A 21475-nucleotide genomic window follows, 5' to 3' on the forward strand; every position below is an offset into this window, starting at 1 on the left:
CACATTTTCCAAAGCATTCACCAGAAATGGGGAGGCTATCACTGTGGCCACAAGGAAGATGCTGGTATCACTTGCTCTGACAGCCTAGTTGCCCACAAACTTCACATTGTGCAGTATTTACTTTTTATAACAATAAAAGGTAAAGGTTCCCCTTGACAATTTGTCCAGTCGTGTCTGACTCTAGGGGTCGTTGCTTATCTACGTTTCCAACCCATAGAGTTAGCATTTATCCAAAGACAATCTTCTGTGGTCACTTGGCCAGCACTCTTAGACACAGAATGCCGTTAACTTCCCACCGTGGTGGTACCTATTTATCTACTCAGATTTTTGTATTTTGCATGCTTTTGAACGGCTAGGTTGGTGGCAGCTGGGACAAGCGATGGCGGCTCACTCCGTCATGTGCATTCAATCTTATGGTTGCAGGTCTTCTGACCTTGAAGCACAGAGGCTTCTGCAGTTTAACCAGCAGCGCCACTACGTCCCATTTTTTAATAACATAAATCATAGGCATCCTTCAGTCTCGAGAGACTATGGTAACATGCCCTGTATGGAGGATTTGGAACAGCATCTAGTGTTTTGATGCTGTACATGAAGCTGGAGTGTCCTCTCCAGGGCACGAAGCCTGGGTAAAATAATATGGAGGATAGGCTGTTACCCAACCAGCAAATCCACCCTCTCCATGTCACTGAAGTAGTCCAATGGAAAGGCAAGAGCCAATACAACTAGTTTCAGCGATGTTGCTGAATACTGTAGTAAATTATCAGCACTCCTCTTTGTAAGATTAGTCATTTCTTTGGTTCTTTTATACATTAGGAATAATTTCCACTACTATAGTGTCTTCTGCTACAATTTCTTCAACCACAGAGAGCTGTATTTTAACTAGCTGCAATGAGGGGTGCTTTTAAAAGTGATTACCATTATTATGTGTGTAAGAAATATATGTAGGATGGAGACATTATCACAGTTCTAAGGATATTCACCTAATTTGTTCATGGCTGTTTAAATTAGATTTTTTTTAAAAAAAAATCTTGAGATATAAGGGAGCTATGCTCATAGCTTGGTTTCTGTCAAAACTATCAAGTGTCTCTCAGTGCATAAACAATATCACAAAAAGTTGTGTTTGAGTAATGCAGAGTAGTACTATATTACCCCATTGATGTAACTTGCAGAGGTGAATTGCCACAATCTAAGTAGTCAGTGCTGGGATTTCCCATTGCACACTGAGTCATGCAACTGGTATGAGACAGGAAATTTCCACACCAACCTGTTAACTTGCAGCATATTATACCAATCATGTTACATAGGCAAGTATAAAAAACAGGATTTTGGCCAGTGGATTTAAATTTTTCTCACACATTTGAATTTTGTCAGTAAAGGGGGAAATTAGAGATTTAGGAAGGATGTGCTTGAAAATAAAACAAGACAAAAAATAAAAGGTACATTTAAAAGGATGTTTGTTTTTTCATAGATTCCAGTGACACGAGCCAGAAAAGCAAACATTTCTTGATTTTAATGCTGAGACGGGTTTATTCCTTAAACAGGCAGTGGAAGATGGCAGTTTAAATTATACTGTGACAGTGTTTCTTTTTGTTGTTTATCAATTTTTTTCTTCCCCAGCCCTGCTAAACATGGATTAGAAAAGCTGGCTTTGAATTTCCTTTTTCAGCAGAGGTTGGCATGTAAATGGAATAGACTTATGGAGAACCTTAGGAAAACTCCCAAGTTTCACCTTTTTTAAAGAATTAGTTTAATTATTCTTCCAAACTAATCTTTATACTTTTTTTTTCTTTGCATCTGACACATATCTCAACTATAGCATATTACATGTTGCATTTAAATCTCCCCCTTTTTGGAATAATACAAATGTATATTGTTTTCATTATTTATTGTATATTGCCAGTTCCTTCAGTTAGCACCAAGTATCCAGTTACCACAGATCAGGAAATGAACTGAGTACTTCATTCAATATTTGAATTATTGAAAGGGAACATTGGGGCTGAGATCCTTTGATGGCATTCTTTCCTTTCCTTTTGAGTAGAAAAGTAATGTTCAGCAACTACTTCCAATGGACAAAGCTGAGGTTGCCATGTGGAATCTGCAGGACATTCACTAACCTTTTTTTATTGTTGTTCTTTATGTCCTTCCTTCTTCTTGTTTTACTCATATATATATACATTTAACTTATCTGACATCTCTTGCTTAACTATCAGGCATTAGGTGGGGTTGATTAGGTCTGAGCAGGGCAAAGGGTGGGTTTAATCTTTTCTCTCAAGCACATCACTGTCACAGTACCTCCCCCATCATGTTATTAAAAACTCATGTGTGACACCTAGATAGCAAATCAGGGCTGAAATTGCAAGCAGAGCAATTATACCCTATTGATTATCTCAGTTCTAGTAGTTAATGATTGCAAATAACTATGCAGAGCAATGATTTGCCAATTGTCTCGATTCATTGTCCTGTTCTGCTATTGCCATTTCTAACTACTTTATGTTGAAATATAAGCTTCAAGGTTATCAAAACTAAGGAACTAAACTATCTGTGTAATGGTGGCATTTATCTATTTTCTTTTGGCTAGCATCAACATCTCTAGTTGCCACTTGGGAGTTCATTACTTCTGGTAAACTTCGAAGCAGAAGTTTACTTTTTTTAAGATGGAGATGTGGCAACAGATTATTCAGCAATGATAAATTTTTAAAAAGGACAAGAAGCCTTGTCATATGATGTACATCAGAAACAGAATAGTACTTTGGAATTCTACCAACTAGTTATTTACACAGGACACTGATGGAAAAGGAATGAAGAAGGAAGGGAAGTTATCTCTGATAATACCTACCTAGGCAAAGACAGGACAGGTCAACAAGACACGACAGTGGGGCACCCATGTAATCCTAGCATCCGAGCACAATATCTTTAGCACTTTTACTACTTCTTGCTCCTAAAATAAGGGACACAGCAAACAAAATTAGCTTTGAGGATGACCACTGCACGTTACTACATATTTCTGAATCTACTGCATGACAGGAGCTCATAGACTTTTAACCTAGGCGATTATTTAAAAAAGCTGGAAGCACTGGAAATGTAGATTTATCAGAGGATACCAAGGATTATTTGGATCAAGAGAATGGCCAGTGAAGTACTTTTTCACCATGAAATAATAAAACAATAAAATGCAGAAAACTAGAATATCATGGTCACATAATGAAAAATGAAAAATGCAGCTTCTTACTGATCATTCAATGAAAAATAAATTGGAAAAGTAGTGCAAAAATGAGAAGAACCTCTTAGTTAAATAACCTGGTAGACCAGTCTAGATATAACACAGTGTTGTTCTACAGTGCTGTGGCATTCAAAATTAAGACTGCCACAATGGTATCTGTCTTCTGCTAGGAAAGGATGAAGAGGGAGTCATGAGGGCAAAGTATTTCAGATCCTTTCTCCTCTCCTTCCGATAAGAGGAGCCATAATATCTGAGTAACAGTGGCTTTTCTTTTTATTTTCTTTCAAGTAGCATCAACATTTGTGCCCAGCACTCAAGAGTCCACAACGCTTGCACCCAGCACTCAAGAATCCACAACGCTTGCACCCAGCACTCGAGAATCCACAACGCTTGCTCCCAGCACTCAAGCATCCACAACACTTGTGCCCAGCACTCGAGAATCCACAACGCTTGCTCCCAGCACTCAAGCATCCACAATGCTTGCTCCCAGCACTCAAGCATCCACAACACTTGCTCCCAGCACTCGAGAAACCACAACACTAACACCCAGCACTCGGGAATCCACAACATTGGCGCCCAGCACTCGAGAACCCATTACTTCTGGTAAGTGTTCAAGGAGAATTTCATTTTCGGTGTCAGTTAATTCACCTGGGCTACAATGTTAAACATCTGTACTCAATGAGTTCAATAGGACTTTCTCCCAGGTAAATGTGCTTAAAATTGCAACCTCATTAGATTGCAATGCTCTGCTTGAAATTACAGTGGTGCCTCGCTTGACAACCTTAATTCGTTCCAGCGAAATCGCTGTAAAGCGAAAACGTCGTAAAGCGAAATTAAAAAGCCAATTGAAATGCATTGAAAACCGCTCAATGCATTCCAGTGGACTGAAAACTCACCGTCCAGTGAAGATCCTCCATAGGGGCGGCCATTTTCCATGCCTGTGCAGCAAGGAATCCATCCCTAAGGACAGCGGGGGCCATTTTCTTCAGTTGGTGGCCATTTTGAAAGCTGAATATCAGCTGTTTTTGATCATCGTAATGCAAAGAATCAGTTCCCAAAGTAGGTAACCGATCATCACAAAGTGGAAAAACCCCATTCAAACCATCGTTTTGTGATCGCAAAAGTGATCACAAAAACCTCACAGTCAAGCAGATTCGTCCTTAAATGGGGTAATCATAAAGCGGGGCACGACTGTATGTCTGCATTCAATGATTTTTGCATTTGATAAGGCTTGGAAGGGGGGGGGCTCTGCTATTTCTAGCTCACCATCCTCCATCGACACAAAGAACAGCAGGAATTTATTTTACTTCTGTCATTTGCTTCTGTGACACTTTTTAAACTGTTTTAATGCCATAGGACAAGATAAGAGCAGTACAAAGTAAGATTTAAGTCAGCGCTAGGTAATTCTAACACTATGTCAGAGCTCTGTCTTATTTGCCAGTTATGTCTCTCATGTCTTTCTTTTCTGTAAAAGGACAATAGGAAGCTGTTTATAGCCTGGGGAAGGAAAGCCAATGGGGTAGGGGTGGCAGAGAAGTATGCCAGCAGCAGTTTTGCCACCTTTTAGCGCAACCAAGGCAGATTCTGTTCCTGAAGCCCAGATTGAAAAGGCTCTAGATAATCATGGCCAAACCATACATTGCAGGTGCCCATAATTGTAGCTGAAATCGAGTTGGTGTTTCAGATACATGACTCTAGCAGATCTTTCTGAGGAAACAGGCTTGAAAATAAAATAAAAATCCATGTTTATATTCCAAAGGCCAGTCATCAAAGCAAAGTAGCTGATTTGCTTTTCCAGATAATGACAATCCAAAATCCAGTGCACAGTTGGTCAGACATTCTCTGTGTATGATGTAGTGCACAGGAATGACATGTGACTCAGAAATGTATATGTATGGTACACCCTCTCACACACCTTTTTTTTTTCTCAGCCTTTTTTGCATATTATTCATGGGAAACTATGTGTTTTCTCCATACATACATTTTCATACATGGAGTCCTGCTTTCAGTGTCAGTTCTGGGGACACATAATAAGTTTCCCCAATGAACATAAGGATTGTGAGCATGTTCAAGAGTCTCCTGAGCAATGCCGGCACACTTCCACTCCGGAAGCACCACAGAGTTTCTTCTGACAGGGACAAAAGAGTCAGTTCTTTGTACCACAAATGCAATATATTTTTATGCAAATCAAAGCATATCAGTTCAATGCACATTTCTCTACTGATTGCAGTGAAATTGTATTTCCCACATTATAGCATCACCCTTTCTTTTTCTTTATTATTTCCAAAAACCAAACCTTGGTGTGGAAATCTACTACTTCAGCTAATTCAAGTGGTAAGAAACATTTCATCTTCATAATTTAATTTAATTTAATTTAATTTAATTTAATAATAAAAATAATCATGTGCTGTCAAGTCGGTTCTGACCCTTTCAAGATTTTCCAGGTAGGGAATACTTAGAAGTTTTTCTGGGAGTGTCCTGGGACTGTGCAGCTTGCCCACAGCCACATAGGCTGGCTCTACTTGGAGGAGGTACAGCAAGGATCAAACTCCCAGCGTCTGGCTCCACAGCCAGATAGTTAAACCACTGAGCTATCCAGCCAGCCCTATTTAATGTAATACAAAATTTAAATTCTCTATATGCAGGCATTACAGAATTGATATACTGTACTCTAGAGGAACTGTCCAATAAGCAGCCTGTAGACATAAGTGCCTATGATGTGTAGCATGTATAGAGCTTAATTTCCAGTGGTAACTGTTGTTTCCCCCCATCTTTCTAAAAGGAACTGTAAGACTCATCAATGGAAGACACAGATGTGAGGGACGGCTTGAAGTGTTATACTATGGAAGGTGGGGGACAGTCTGTGATGACGAGTGGGACATCAATGATGCACGTGTTGTGTGCAGACAGCTTGGATGTGGAGCTGCTGTCTCAGCAGTGGGAAAAGCTCAGTTTGGCCAGGGTAGAGACATGATTTTTCTGGATGATATATTATGCACGGGAAATGAACTCAGCCTAGAACAGTGCATCCACAGAGGCTGGGGAGTACACAACTGTATCCACAGAGAAGATGCTGGTGTCATTTGTTCAGGTACTCTGTCACTATCAATTAATGCATTATCAAATTTATCTGAGGCTGAAATCTTACACCTACTTCTTTCTATTTCTTTCCTGTGGGAAGTCGAATGTTGTCATGACTGTTCTAACATAACAACTGTAAACAAGGACGCTTTACATCCAAAGTCATTTTAAGTCTCTTCTACCACTAAATTCTTTTCCTTGCATTTCTTTTCACAGTTGTTTTCTTGTGAATGAGCAGCTGTATCAATCTGCACCTCTCTTTTATCCTTATAGGACTGATATATTTTAGCTTTCATCGTTTTATGTGCTTTATGATTTCTTAATCTTTATTCATTCATTTTAGGTACTACTTCTTTGGTCACTCTCTCAATCCAAAAAATAATTCTTAGCATCCAGTAATAATGCTAATGATGCAATGTGAGCTTCAATAAATCCACATTTTAAATGTTTCTATCATTTGCACAATGGCCTGTGTTAAAGCCTGTGAGACAATGCTAATCAGTTGCACCAAAAATGCTTACCATTTAATAATGCATGCTGCCCAAGACAATATAAAATTTTTCTCGCATGTTATATTGCTCATTTTAAAGAAACTCCTCAAGGCCATCTCTATTTGGACTTCTATTGCATGGCTATAGCTACTGACTTTGCAGTAATCCTCACTCAAATATATAGGACTTACCTTATAGGAATGCATAAGGGCATGATAGTATGGCAGGGGTGGGCAATTAATTTCTATAGGGGGCCACATGAAAAATCTGAACTGTGTTCAGGGGTGGGTAGCAACAGGCCCCCAATTTGTGGGTAGTAATAGGCCCCCATTGGGTGAGGCCCTGAGGTGAATGAACTACAAGGCTGACATAGTTAACTCCTTAAACTTTTTAGGGAGCTAACTATGTGAGTGTTGTAATTCATTCACCGCAGGGGGGGGAAGGAAAAAATCCCCAACACTGAGCTAAGTCACCTGTCCTCTGTTCCCCCATGGCCTTCCTCTCTGACTGTCTTCTATCCAGCATAGGTGACATGATGCATCATCACGTCGCCTGCGCAAGAGTCTCTTCCTGCCTCTTGAGCCACAGGCTCTGCAGCCTGCGGCTCAAAAGTAACAGTCAAAACTTACGAGATCCCAGCATCGGATCTCACGAGTTTTGCTTACTGCCGTGCTGGGTGACCAGAGCCCGAACTCTGGCTCACTCAGTGGCGACGGGCATGCCAGACAGGAGCAGCGACGGAGAGGCCAGACAGGAGCGGCTCTCGGGCCATATGTAGCCCGCGGGCCGTACTTTGCCCAGTTCTGTAGTATGGGGAAGACAAAACTGTTCACCAATACATTGTGTCAAGTTTCATATAAAACAAAACATTGTAAGATAATATGAAACATCCTTTAATTCTTCCCATGTCTCATCAATAGTTGTTATGAATTTTGAAGTTTCCTCTAAGATTTACACAAAGCAGACAAAGGTTTTTTTGTTTTGTTTTTGGCCTGTATAAGGACAAGCCAAACTGTCAGAGACTTCAAAGATTTATTTTTGGTCCCTATACGGACAATCAAAACCATCAGAGAAGAGTGAGCATGTTTTGGAATTCACAGAACTTCTCATCGGCTTGGAAGTTAAGCAAATTGGGGATAAGGGTGGGAATGGGAGGCTTGATGCTGAAGTGATACAAGATACAGGTTTTGTCGCTGAGGATGCAGACTAAATCAGACTCTAACTGAAAAAGGAATTGGATTGACTCTGGTATTAATCTTTTTCTTATCTTCTTCTTCACCATTAATGTTTGAACCATTCTTGGTGGGAAGCACTTTTTCTGTCGTGAAATACATTCTGCTTGTTTTTAAATCATTATATGGTTTGTACAATTCCATTTACTCTCTATTTGCCCCTCCTTCTCTTTTCAAGGAGCAGCCCAGACCACTCCTCCTCCCACAAGTAAGTGGCCTCTCATCCCCTTCATAATTTAGTCTAAAATAACAATTCTGTTAATATGTGTACACAATAAGATACATTTCTCTTGCATGAACTTGTCTTGGACTACAACGTAAAAATGAATTGTATGTGTGAAGCTCGCATACAAATTGATTTACCTATAACAGAGGTAGGGAACCATTAGACCTCCAGAGATGGTTGAATTATAACTCCCGTCATTGGTCACTATTGCCTATACTGGATGGTGGAAGTTGTGTCTTGACAGCATCTGGAGGACTATACACTCCCCATCTTATCACAGAAACATGGTATCATGGAATAATATAATCATTAAGCTGGAAAGTGCCTGTAAGGCCATCAAGTCCAACTTCCCACTCACTGCAGGAATGTAAACCAAAGGATTTCTCCTAGGTGGCTGTCTAAATTTCTCTTAAATGCCTCCAATGTTGGAGCACTCATCTCAAGGTAATTGATTCCATTGCCTTACCGCAATAACAGTTCGGACGTTTTTCCTGATAGTCAACCAAAACCAGGCCTCCTATGAGCCTATTATTGAGCCTATGTCCAGAACTCTGGGTTGATCAAGGAGAGATCCTCCCTTTCTTCTGTATGAAAGCCTTTCAAGTAGTTGAAAAGTGCTATTAGATCTCCCCTCAGTCTTCTTTTTCTCAAAGCTGAACATGCCGAGTTATTTCAGTCTCTCTTCATAGGGCTTGGTTTCCAGCTACCTGATCATCCTTGTTGCCCTCCTCTGAACTTGTTTCAACTTGTTGTCATCCCTCTTGAAGAGCAGTGTCCAGAAGCAGCCTTTTGTACCCTTCACAGAAATAAAGGAGGATTAAACTTTTGCCCAGCTGTATGACCATGCAGGTTGCATGACAAGTCTGCAGCCCACTGCACCAAAGGAAGAGAACGTTTGACCTTTCAAATGTTCTAGATTATAATTCCTTCAATCTCTTACCATTAGTGCTACTGGTTGAGGATTCTGGGACTTGAACTACAAACCATGAGGAAGGGAAAAGGCTTCCCATGTCAGCTATGATGGAACAGGTACCATTGACTCAGAACACATACCAGAGCAACTGTAGACAATGATCAAGGAAATTAGGTATTCTCCTCCACTGATGTCCAAGTGTTAGAAGGCCTGTGCAAGACAGAATCAAGATGCACACTAAAATCCTTGAAGGGACAAGCCTGCTTTTCAACATCAATTCCTCCTGTGATAAATGGAGCAGCTTGTCATATATGATAAGTTGTAGAGACAAATAGACTTTGATTACAGTGGAATTTTTATTCTCACAATAATTGTCTACCACTGTTGTTGTTCCCCTCCTTCTAGGATCACCATTTCTAATGGAAACAACTGCATTGATTGGTAAGGGACATTACAACTTCCTCACAAAATAAATCCTAGATGGGAATAGATCCTCCGCCAATCATGTGTCCAACGTTTCCCTATTATAACAGAAACTGGCACAACCCTGTGTTTAACTATGGTTTTCATTGTGTTTTTATGCAAACTGGAAGGCACCTTGAGCTCCTAGGAGAAGGGTAGGGTTTAAATTTTTTTAAGGAAAACTTGATGTGCCACCAGCAACAGACTTTCTCTCTCTGTCTCTCTTGTCTTTCCAAGAAGGGGCTGTGAGGCTCGTCAATGGAAGAAACAGATGTGAAGGACGGCTTGAAGTATTTTACAATGGAGAGTGGGGGACTGTCTGTGATGATGAGTGGGACATGAATGATGCACGTGTCATCTGCAGGCAGCTTGGCTGTGGAGAGGCTCTCTCAGCACCTGGAGATGCCCAGTTTGGTCCAGGCCCAGGCAAAGTTTTTCTAGATGACGTTGATTGCAGTGGGAACGAATTTCGTCTGAACCAGTGCTCCCACAACGAGTGGGGGATAAGTAATTGCCTGCACAATGAAGATGCTGGTGTGGTGTGCTCAGGTACTCTTTGAATGATGAATGATAACACTCGATATATTAACGATATAGACGGTTACAGAGGAAATGTTTTGGGGTTATTAATTTTTTGGATGATTCAAGCAGGGGACAAAGTGGGAAAATGAATTTAAACAGCAAAACAAAGTGTGTTGAATATAGCATAAAAAACTGTTTTGAATCATTGTGTGTTCATGGTGGTATTGCTCCCCTTCTGGGAAGACTATTTAAAAGAAATGACTTTTATGATTTCTTCATATTAGCAGGGGAAATGTATGACTAGACTTCAATGGTCAGCATATACCATAATTTCAATTTTACTGCATATTCCCCTGCTTGACTTGTTGTAATTTCTTTATAAGGAAATTGAATTTATACAGGGACTTCTTAGTTCACCTTGAAAGAGAACCAGAAGCTTATGATCATAAATTTTAACGTTTTATCCAAGATTTACACAAAGCAGATAGAGATTTATTTTTGGTCTGTATACAGACAATCCAAACTGTCAAAGAAGAGTGAGCATGTTTTTGAATGCACAGAACTTCTCATCGGCTTGGAAGTTAACCAAATTGGGGATAAGGGTGGGAATGGGAGGCTTGATGCTGAAGTGATGCAAGATACAGGTTTTGTCGCTGAGGATGCAGACTAAATCAGACGCTAACTGAAAAAGGAATTGGATTGACGCTGGTATTAATCCTATTCTTGTTTTCTTCTTCACCATTAATGTTTGAACGATGCTTGGTGGGAAGCACTTTTTCTGTCATGAAATACGTTCTCCTTGGTTTAAAATCATTATACAATTTATACAATTCCATTTACTCTCTATTTGCCCCTCCTTCTCTTTTCAAGGAGCAGCCCAGACCACTCCTCCTCCCACAAGTAAGTGGCCTCTCATCCCCTTCATAACTTAGTCTAAAATAACAATTCTGTTAATATGTATACATAATAAGATACATTTCCTTTGCATGAACTTGTTGTGGACTAGAACGTAAAAATGAATTGTATGTGTGAAGCTCGCATACAAGTTGATTTACCTCTACCAGAGGTAGGGAACCATTAGCCCTCTGGAGACGGTTGAATTATAACTCCCATCATTGGTCCTTATTGCCTATACTGGCTGGTGGAAGTTGTGTCTTGACAGCATGTGGAGGACTATATATTGCCCATCTTATCACAGAATCATAGAATCACGGAATCATGAAGCTGGAAAGGGCCTGTAAGGCCATCGGGTCCAACCTCCCACTCAATGCAGGAATATAAACTAAAGGATATCTCCTAGGTGGCTGTCTAAATTTCTCTTAAATGCCTCCAATGTTGGAGCACTCATTACATCTCGAGGTAATTGATTCCATTGCCTTACTGCTAGAACAGTTCGGAAGTTTTTCCTGATAGTCAACCAAAATCAGGCCTCCTATGAGGCTTGGTTTCCAGCTACCTGATCATGCTTGTTCCCCTCCTCTGAACTTGTTCCAACTGGTTGGCATCCTTCTTGAAGAGCAGTGTCCAGAAGCAGCCTTTTGTGCCCAGAAATGAAGGAGGATTAAACTTTTGCCGGGCTGTATGACTGTGCAGGTTGCATAATAGGTCTGCAGCCCACTGCACCAAAGGAAGAGAATATTTGACCTTTCAAATGTTCTAGATTATAATTCCTTCAATCTCTTACCATTAGTGCTACTGGTTGAGGATTCTGGGACTTGAACTACAAACCATGAGGAAGGGAAAAGGCTTCCCATGTCAGCTATGATGGAACAGGTACCATTGACTCAGAACACATACCAGAGCAACTGTAGACAATGATCAAGGAAATTAGGTATTCTCCTCCACTGATGTCCAAGTGTTAGAAGGCCTGTGCAAGACAGAATCAAGATGCACACTAAAATCCTTGAAGAGACAAGCCTGCTTTTCAACATCAGTTCCTCCTGTGATCAATGGAGCAGCTTGTCATATATGATAAGTTGTAGAGACAAATGGACTTTGATTACAGTGGAATTTTAATTCTCACAATAATTGTCTGCCACTGTTGTTGTTCCCCTCCTTCTAGGACCACCATTTCCAATGGAAACAACTGCATTGATTGGTAAGGGACATTACAGCTTCCTCACAAAATAAATCCTAGATGAAAATAGATCCTCCGCCAATCATGTGCCCAACGTTTCCCTATTATAACAGAAACTGGCACAACCCTGTGTTTAACTATGGTTTTCATTGTGTTTTTATGCAAACTGGAAGGCACCTTGAGCTCCTAGGAGAAGGGTAGGGTTTAAATTTTTTTAAGGAAAACTTGATGTGCCACCAGCAACAGACTTTCTCTCTCTGTCTCTCTTGTCTTTCCAAGAAGGGGCTGTGAGGCTCGTCAATGGAAGAAACAGATGTGAAGGACGGCTTGAAGTATTTTACGACGGACAGTGGGGGACTGTCTGTGATGATGAGTGGGACATGAATGATGCACGTGTCATCTGCAGGCAGCTTGGCTGTGGAGAGGCTCTCTCAGCACCTGGAGATGCCCAGTTTGGTCCAGGCCCAGGCAAAGTTTTTCTAGATGATGTAGCTTGCAGTGGAAATGAATTTCGTCTGACCCAATGCTCCCACAATGAGTGGGGGATAAGTAATTGCCTGCACAATGAAGATGCTGGTGTGGTGTGCTCAGGTACTCTTTGAATGATGAATGATAATAGTCAAGTCTAGAGATGGGGAATTCCTATATGAATACCCCCATCACTACTCAAGACATTAATGGATATAGATAGTTACAGAAGTCATGAATTCTCTGGCTAATTAAGGCAAGTGAAAAAGTGGAGAAATGGATGTAAGCAGCAAGACCGACTATTTTGAATATAGCATAAAAAACTACTTTGATAATTACATTATAAACCTCTTAAAAGTCATAGTCTTTTCTAACAGTAGAAACAACAGCAGCTTTCTTAGTAGTAATAGATGAACAATATGCAAGAGTACATTGTATCATGCAACAAGAAGCTAATACTATAGAAATAAGCAGAATAATATTCATAAACAATATTTTAAAGCATTGAAGATTTGGTAACCACCCTGTTAATAAATCCCACCAAGATTCAAATCCAGTACTTGTTCATCACCCTCATTTACTTTGAATTTAAACCAGCCTGCAACATCCAGAGTGGCAGCGGTTATAACCGGCCACCCTTGTAAATCTGATACCGGAGCATGCGAGCAAACCAAACAATCTATAACATTTATTTCTTTGTTCATGTTTTTCACCAATTGATGGAATGCATTTTTCCCCATCCAGCATACCCGATTTCAATGATCATCAATAAAATTCCCATTTGCAATAATTTCCACATTCTGGTTGACTGTTTTCTCTTTGGCCACAAGGTGTCAATCGCAAGTTTGTCTTGATATTGCAGGTTTTCTAGTGGAATATGAAGTGAAGGAATTTCTCTCTTATTAAAATATTATTTGGCGGTAGCCTTCAATTAAATAAAGCAAAAACACAAAAAAACCCTGTTTTCAAACAGATAAAACTGAAAATACAAAATATAAATGTGGTTATCTTCTTTCTTCAGGTACCCAAACAGTTGAATCTTGTGTATATACTATTTTTTGTTCATACACAGTCTATATTAAGACATGAATAACTTTTAAAAAATCTTCAGATGTTGGCGGTCACTTTGTCCCTAAAGGAAAATAAAATCTGAATTTTATTAGTTGTTTCCTCCCACTTCTGCTGGCCATTTATCTGTAACAAATAAGAAGTTGGATAAATAGAATAGAAAATAACATAGAGTCCTCTCCAGCATGATCTCAAAGAATGTTCCTTGGTATCTAAAACCAAATATGCTACTTGTGTTCCTATTGAAAACATAGCTTTATCAGACATAACTTTTTTCCTTTACCTCATCAACTTGATGCCATTGTTCTTGAATTTCTTCCTGGTATCTATTTCTTTCTTGTAACAGGTTAAACCAATAATCCTCTGATATTTCATCATAATCATGGGGAAATCCCAAACACATTTTTTGTTCCAAACAATATCTCGTATAGGTAGTAACACCGCATTCCTCATTGTGGCTAACACTTTTGATAATTTTTCAGCCCAATCTTTACCGTTTTTCTTTCACTAATTTCCTTAACATTCCTTTTATTGTTTGGTTTGCTCATTCAACTTTCCCAGAGCTCTGTGGACTATATGAAATGTGTACTTTTCTCTTGGTTTCTAATGCATCCTCCATTTGTCTCATTATTTCTCCTGTGAACACCCCTCCCTTCTCTGAGCTTTTGACACTAGGCACATCCATCCTACAGAATAGCTCTTTAAACAACTTTTTTTGCTGTTGAAATTGCATCATTTTTCTTTGTTGGGAATGCTTCACACCAACAGGAGAAACCATCAATCACCACCAATAGGTACTGAAATCTTTCCTTTGTTCTAGGCAATCTGTCAATATAGTCAATGTATATTGTTCCCCATGGTTCTGTGTTTCTTTGTGGTATAATTATCCCTCTTGTTTTTCATATTCTCTTTTTAGTAAATTGCATGGTACACATGAGACATGTAAGTCTTTTTAAATTGTATCATTTTTACAGTTTTAGTTTCCACTTCCTTAGGGGTTTTTCTTCTCTTGACTAATTGATCCACTGTTTCCTATTGGTAACCAATTTCCCCCTCTGGTTGATGGACTTTTATCCTATAAAAGAGCACATCAACCTCACCTGTTCGTAGTATGTCATAATTTTCTTTCCATTCAGCAGAATGCTTTAGAAGTTTGTTGTCGACATTCTTCCAATAATCCTTAGCCCAAAACCAAATATACTCTGTTATTCCTTTGTAGAGACATTCATTGTCAATGACAGCATGATGCTAACTTGACCTGTTTTTTTCCTCCTGCAAAGTCTTAAGGACTTGTAACACATCCTGAACTTCTGTTTCCTGTGCACCAAAAGAGTTTGGTACTTCTCCCCTTTCCTCCTGCTGTCTTGATGGATTCCACCAAGCCCAAACAGTACTTCTAACTCCATTTTCTCACTCTGTTCTATGGATTCCATGTGACCTATGGTTTTCTCTTTTATTGCTTGTCTTAGGGATTCCGCCTCCTGTCTAACATCTTTAATACGTTTTTGTAGATATTCCAGGCCTGTCACCATTAAGGTTAATAAGGTGTTGCCTTGTGGCTGTGTGGCTGTAACGCTACCCTCTCCAAATGTCAGACTTGCTGTTTAATATAAAATTTCCCCTGGGGGATGTATTCCCTGGTGCAATTGTTCCAAAAGATATATTTCTCCCTTTTTAATTGCTTCCTCTGCTCTAGCATTTGGAGTACCTTGGTCTCTTACTCTTAAGAGCCAGTCTTTTGCTTGTTCTAATAAATCTCCAGCTTCCATAGTCACTCTGTGTTTTTACAGACAATACAGAATGTCCTCTGATGCTGGCTGGGACATTCCTCTCTCAAGACCATGCGATTTTACTATCATCTACAAACACCAACCAAGGCTTCTAGCCTCACAGAGTTTGTTTTAAGCCGCCACCACCACCAAAAAAGAGTATTCTACCTTTGTAGGCCCTGCTTCTATCATTAGAAACTACCTATTATACAGTGCTTTCAAACTGTACAGGCAAACTACCAATAACATTGCATATGGCAACAGAGCCTTGTAATCTACATTTTTTCCACTATTTCTCAACAGGCCCTGCCCTTTTCCAAGAGCTACCTGCTTTTATTGTCCCCTCTTCCCAAAACTCTCACAAAAAAGCTTTTAATAATGATTTTTCTGATGTACTTTATTCTTAGTACTAAACAATGCTCAATAGTCAATATTTTCAACAGGTATAAAATAGGAGTGAGTGAGCAAGGAGAACAGATAGTAAAAGAGAAGAGAGATAAAGAATTTTAAGTTTGGGAGAAAAGCACATTCATTGTGAATTGATTTATTCTGAAGTGCTAGTTTCCACAGACTCAAATAGTATAGATCAAAAAACACATATCTGAGTCCCATTTATGTACAAGAGAGTGGAAATTAGCACTGCTCTCCCTGCTGAGTATTCAGATGTTAAACAAAGTCACCTAGACTATGCTTAATTCAGCATCCTTTATGTACAGGAGAAGTCTTGGTGGCTGAATAACACAGAATCAGCCTTTAGCTACAACAACACTGGTTGGTCTTTATCTATAGACACAGCTTTCACGCTAGAGGCTGAAGAGCAGATCATAGTAAATAAAATTGGTTCTTATAGATGAAAAAGATTTAGCTCTTCAAAAATGTAGTGGTTGGAAAATCTTAGAGAAAGCAGGAGGTCAAAATAATCAGGGAAAGATCAGGGGGAGAGTCAGACAAAGAAAAAGGAAAATAGGGAGCACAGAAAAATTATCTGCAACAGGGTCAAAGACAAAAGAGGAAAATACAATTTCAGAGAATCTCACAAGTCCCCAGAGACATCACAATCACACCTATTCACAACAAACATAAGGAAAAATAATACGGCATTTCCCCGAAAATAAGACAGGGTCTTATATTAACTTTTGCTCCAAAAATGCATTAAGGCTTATTTTCAAGGGATGATTTTTTTTTGTTTCACGGACAACAATCTACATTTATTCAAATACAGTCATGTCATCTTCTTCTGGTTGCTATACAATGGTGGAGGCCAGGGTTTCACTTAACTAGGGCTTAATTTTGAGTTAGGGCTTATATTACGAGCATCCTGAAAAATCATACTAGGGCTTATTTTCAGGTTAGGTCTTATTTTCAGGGAAACAGGGTAATAAGAGAAATCTTCAATATTATCTCACCCATTTTCCTTTGCTATATATTCTTTCTTGTTCCTTGGGATACCCTGCTCACACTCTGCCATTCTGTCACAAAAGGGTGACTACTAGATCTTTTGTATCCCACGAAGAACAATACTATATTTATATAAACAGCAAAGGACCTCACGAGACACATTAATAAATGCAGAATGAATATACTTTATTACCGATAGATTACAATTCTAAATAAAGGGGTCTCATACATTCAACACATTCACACCACATACATACTCACCAAAGAAAGAAGAATTCTTTATTTGTATTGTCTATGTTCCAGAGAAAGTACAGTGGTGTCCCGCATAGCGACGATAATCCGTTCCGGATATCTCATCGCTATCCGGAAACATCGCTATACAGAAATAGAAACCCCACAGGAACACATTAAACTCTGTTTAATGCGTTCCTATGGGGGACAAACTCACCGCTAAGCGGGAATCCCCCATCCGGCCACCATTTTCGTGCCTCGGTAAGCGAGGAATCGGCGCAAAAATGCTGCGGGTGGCCATTTTCTTCATCCAGCGGCCATTTTGGAACCGCCAATCAGCTGTTCTGCTAACATCGCAATGCGAAGATTGGTAAGTGAAATGCTTACCAATCATCGCAATGCGATGTTTAGCCTATTTAAACATCGCAATGCAATCGTATAAACGATTGCAAAAAACGAATTGCTATGCGGATTCGTCGTTAAACGGTGCATTCGTTATGCGAGGCACCACTGTAGTTGGTTCCAAAAGCCTTTGGTCTCAGTAGACAAATTATACCTGCCTGGACCCCTCCGTTTATATTCTTTTTGAGCAGGTTGCTAGCTGGGCATGCATATTAGATGTTTCTTTGTTTCCCACTGGATATATGGTCCTTATCACCTATTTTGAAGCATGGAATGGTTTTAGACAGGTGTGGAATGCTCAGGAGGATACCTGTACCAGGATCTTCTTAATCCTTAAATTTGCTCTACTCCCTCAATTAGCAGCAGATGGTTTCTGTCAACTTACTAAAAGCATAGTTCAAAAAGTTCACAGTTCAAGAGTTGGATTTCTCACAATAAGGGCTTATAACCAAGAATGTAAAGTCCCATAGTTTCTCTGGTCCCGCTGGTCTCCATCTTTGTGTCCTTGTGCTTTCTCTGGTTCTTCTTATTCCAGGCCAAACATGCACACACCTTACAGTATCACTCTCGTTCTGGGAAGCCTATACAAAACAAATTACTTTTCTGTTTTCTTCATATTAGCAGGTGACATGTGGGGATTTCAATTGTCAACATATACCATAATTTAATTTCACTGCATATTCCACTGCTTAACTTGTAATTCCTTATAAGAAACTGAATTTATAGAGGGACTTCTTAGTTCACCTTGAAAGAGAATCAGAAGCTTATGATCAATACTTGTCATAAATTTTAAGGCTTCCTCCAAGATTTACACAAAGCAGACAACGATTTATTTTTTGACCGTATACGGACAATCCAAACTGTCAGAGAAAAATGAGCTTGGAGATAAAGCAAATTAGGGATGGAGTGGGAATGGGAGGCTTGATGCTGAAGTGATACAAGATGCAGGTTTTGTCGCTGAGGATGCAGACTAAATCAGACTCTAACTGAAAAAGGAATTGGATTGACTCTGGTATTAATGTTGTTCTTTTCTTCTTCTTTACCATTGATGTTTGAACCATGCTTGGTGGGAAACACTTTTCCTGTCATGAAATACATTCTGCTTGGTTTTAAATCATTATACGATTTGTACAATTCCATTTACTCTCTATTTGCCCCTCCTTCTCTTTTCAAGGAACAGCCCAGACCACTCCTCCTCCCACAAGTAAGTGGCCTCTCATCCCCTTCATAATTTAGTCCAAAATAACAATTCTGTTAATATGTATACACAATAAGATACATTTCTCTTGCATGAACTTGTTGTGGACTTGAATGTAAAAATGAATTGTATGCCTGAAGTTTGCATATCAGTTGATTTACCTCTGAACATCTTCCAATTTATTGGCATCCTTCTTGAAGAGCAGTGTCCAGAAGCAGCCTTTTGTGCCCTTCACAGATATGAAGGAGGATTAAACTTTTGCCCGGCTGTATAACTGTGCAGGTTGCATAATAATTCTGCAGCCCACTGCACCAAAGGAAGACAACATTTGACCTTTCAAATGTTCTAGATTATAATTCCTTCAGTCTCTTACTATTGGCCCTACTAGTTGAGCATTCTGGGACTTGAACTGCAAAGCATGAGCAAGGGAAAGGCTTCCCATGTCAGCTATGATGGAACAAGGACCACTGACTAAAAATACATACCAGAGCAACTGTAGACAATGATTAAGGAAATTAGGTATTCTCCTCCACTGATGTCCAAATATTAGAAGACCTGTGCAAGACAGAATCAAGATGCACACTAAAATCCTTGAAGGGACAAGCCTGCTTTTCAGCATCAATTCCTCCTGTGATAAATGGAGCAGCTTGTCATATATGATAAGTTGTAGAGACAAATAGACTTTGATTACAGTGGAATTTTTATTCTTACAATAATTGTCTGCCACTGTTGTTGTTCCCCTCCTTCTAGGACCACCATTTCCAATGGAAACGACTGCATTGATTGGTAAGGGACATTACAGCTTCCTCACAAATTATATCTTCTACCAATACATTAGCAGTAGATCCTTTAGGTCCTGCAAGTTGCAAGGCGGGGCCTCCATGGATCAGATTCGTTGTTCTAGAACATCCCATAGATACTCAATTGGATTGAGATCTGGGGAATTTGGAGCCAAGGTAACACCTTGACTTCTTTCTCATGATCCACAAACCATTCCCAAACAATTCTTGCAGTGTGGCAGGATACATTATCCTACTGAAAGAGGCCACTCCCATCAGGGAACATTATTGCCATGAAGGGGTGTATGTGGTCTGCAACAATCTCTTTGTAGTTGGTTTGTGTCCAAGTAACATCCACATGAATGCCAGGACTCATGGTTTTTCCAGCAGAACATTGTCCAGAGCATAGCACTGTCACTGCTGGCTGGATTTCCTCCCATAGTTAATCCTGTTGCCATCTCTTCCTCAGATAAACAATGCACATGAACTGGCCAACCATCTGATTTAAAATCTGTAGATCAGATGATGGGCCAAAAATGATCCATCCTTCTTCCATTGCTCCATGGCCCAATTCTGATGCTCTTGTCCCCACTGTAGGAGTGTTCAGCAGTGGACAGAGGTGATCATGGGCACCCTATAACTATACAACCCCATATGCAGCAAACTGTGATGCCCTGTGTGTTCTGACACCTTTCTATCATTGCCAGCATTAGATTTTTCAGCAATTTGAGTACAGTAGCTCTCCTTCGTGATTGGACCAGATGGGTTGCCCTCATTCCAAATGTGCATCAGTGAGCCTTAGCGCCCATCACCCTGTCCTTGGTTCACTCATTCTCCTTCCTTGCACCACTTTTTTTAGATACTAATCAGAGCATACCGGGAACACCCCACAACACTTGCCATTTTGGAGATGCTCTGACTCAGTCATCTAGCCATCACTCTTTGGTCCTTGTCAAAGTCACTCAGATCTTTTCACTTCTCCGTATTTCCTGCTTCCAACACTTGAAATTCAACAACTGACTGTTCACTTGCTGCTTAATGTATCTCACTCCTTGACAGATGCCATTGTAACAATGTAATCAGTGCTATTCACTTCACCTTTCAGTAGTTTTATGTTGTGGCTCATCAGTATAAATGCAAATCAGATTACTTGTACAAGGTCAAACTGTAAAATTATGTTGAGTGGGTAAAATGTACAATCAATATAGATGGAGTGTAGATGGATAGTTCTATCAAGATGTAGATGAAACTATATCTAGATAGGACTGTTATTACTATCTACACATTTTGGATATCTATTTTGTTTGCAACAGTCCTCCTTTTAAAGCAGATGTTTACGATGAACATAAAATTCAGCTATAATTAATACAAACATGACATTAGATTCAATGTTATGTTGTCCTTTTTTCTCCCTTATTAATGAAATAAACAATTATTATATTTATCAAATACATTTCTGTCATAAGAAGCATATTCTGCTTCACTAGAACTTTATCATTTTAAGTAGTTTATTTTACTGAAATTATATTTACTGTACTATTTCTCTCACTCTCCTTTTTTTTTTCTTTCCTTCCCCATATTTTAAGGCACAAGTCAGACTTCTCATTCTCCAACAAGAAGCACCTCTTTGTCATGTCATTATCCTAAATCCTAATTTTATCAAGCAAAAATTGGTCTCTGAACAAGCCCATAAACATAAATGTTCCTGGCATGTACAGAGCTCAATGTACTATTGCTAACCAATGTTCTATCGTCATCGTCATCTTAGAATTGCAGAGCGAATTTCCCTTGTTTCTTTTAGATGGAGATCTGCAACTTGTCAATGGAAGACATAGATGTGAGGGACGGCTTCAGGTGTTTCACAGTGGAAGATGGGGAACCGTCTGTGATGATGACTGGGACATGAATGCAGCACGTGTTGCGTGCAGGCAGCTTGGA

The 21475-nt window shown here is 39.6% G+C and overlaps 1 protein-coding gene across 1 annotated transcript in view; it reads left to right on the top strand.

The window, feature by feature from the left end:
* LOC110087219 (scavenger receptor cysteine-rich domain-containing group B protein) overlaps window positions 1-21124 on the top strand; it is a 37220-nt gene extending 16096 nt beyond the window's left edge. Inside the window, exons 11-17 of the mRNA XM_078390255.1 lie at window positions 3509-3823; window positions 6003-6311; window positions 11018-11047; window positions 12210-12245; window positions 12504-12815; window positions 18735-18764; window positions 19509-21124. Coding sequence (XP_078246381.1) covers window positions 3509-3823; window positions 6003-6311; window positions 11018-11047; window positions 12210-12245; window positions 12504-12815; window positions 18735-18764; window positions 19509-19726 — 1250 coding nt within the window. The 3' untranslated portion in view covers window positions 19727-21124. The remainder of the gene's footprint in view (window positions 1-3508; window positions 3824-6002; window positions 6312-11017; window positions 11048-12209; window positions 12246-12503; window positions 12816-18734; window positions 18765-19508) is intronic.
* The last annotated feature ends 351 nt before the right edge of the window (window positions 21125-21475 follow it).

This window comes from Pogona vitticeps, chromosome 3, assembly GCF_051106095.1.
Source record: "Pogona vitticeps strain Pit_001003342236 chromosome 3, PviZW2.1, whole genome shotgun sequence".
NCBI classification, from domain to species: domain Eukaryota; kingdom Metazoa; phylum Chordata; class Lepidosauria; order Squamata; family Agamidae; genus Pogona; species Pogona vitticeps.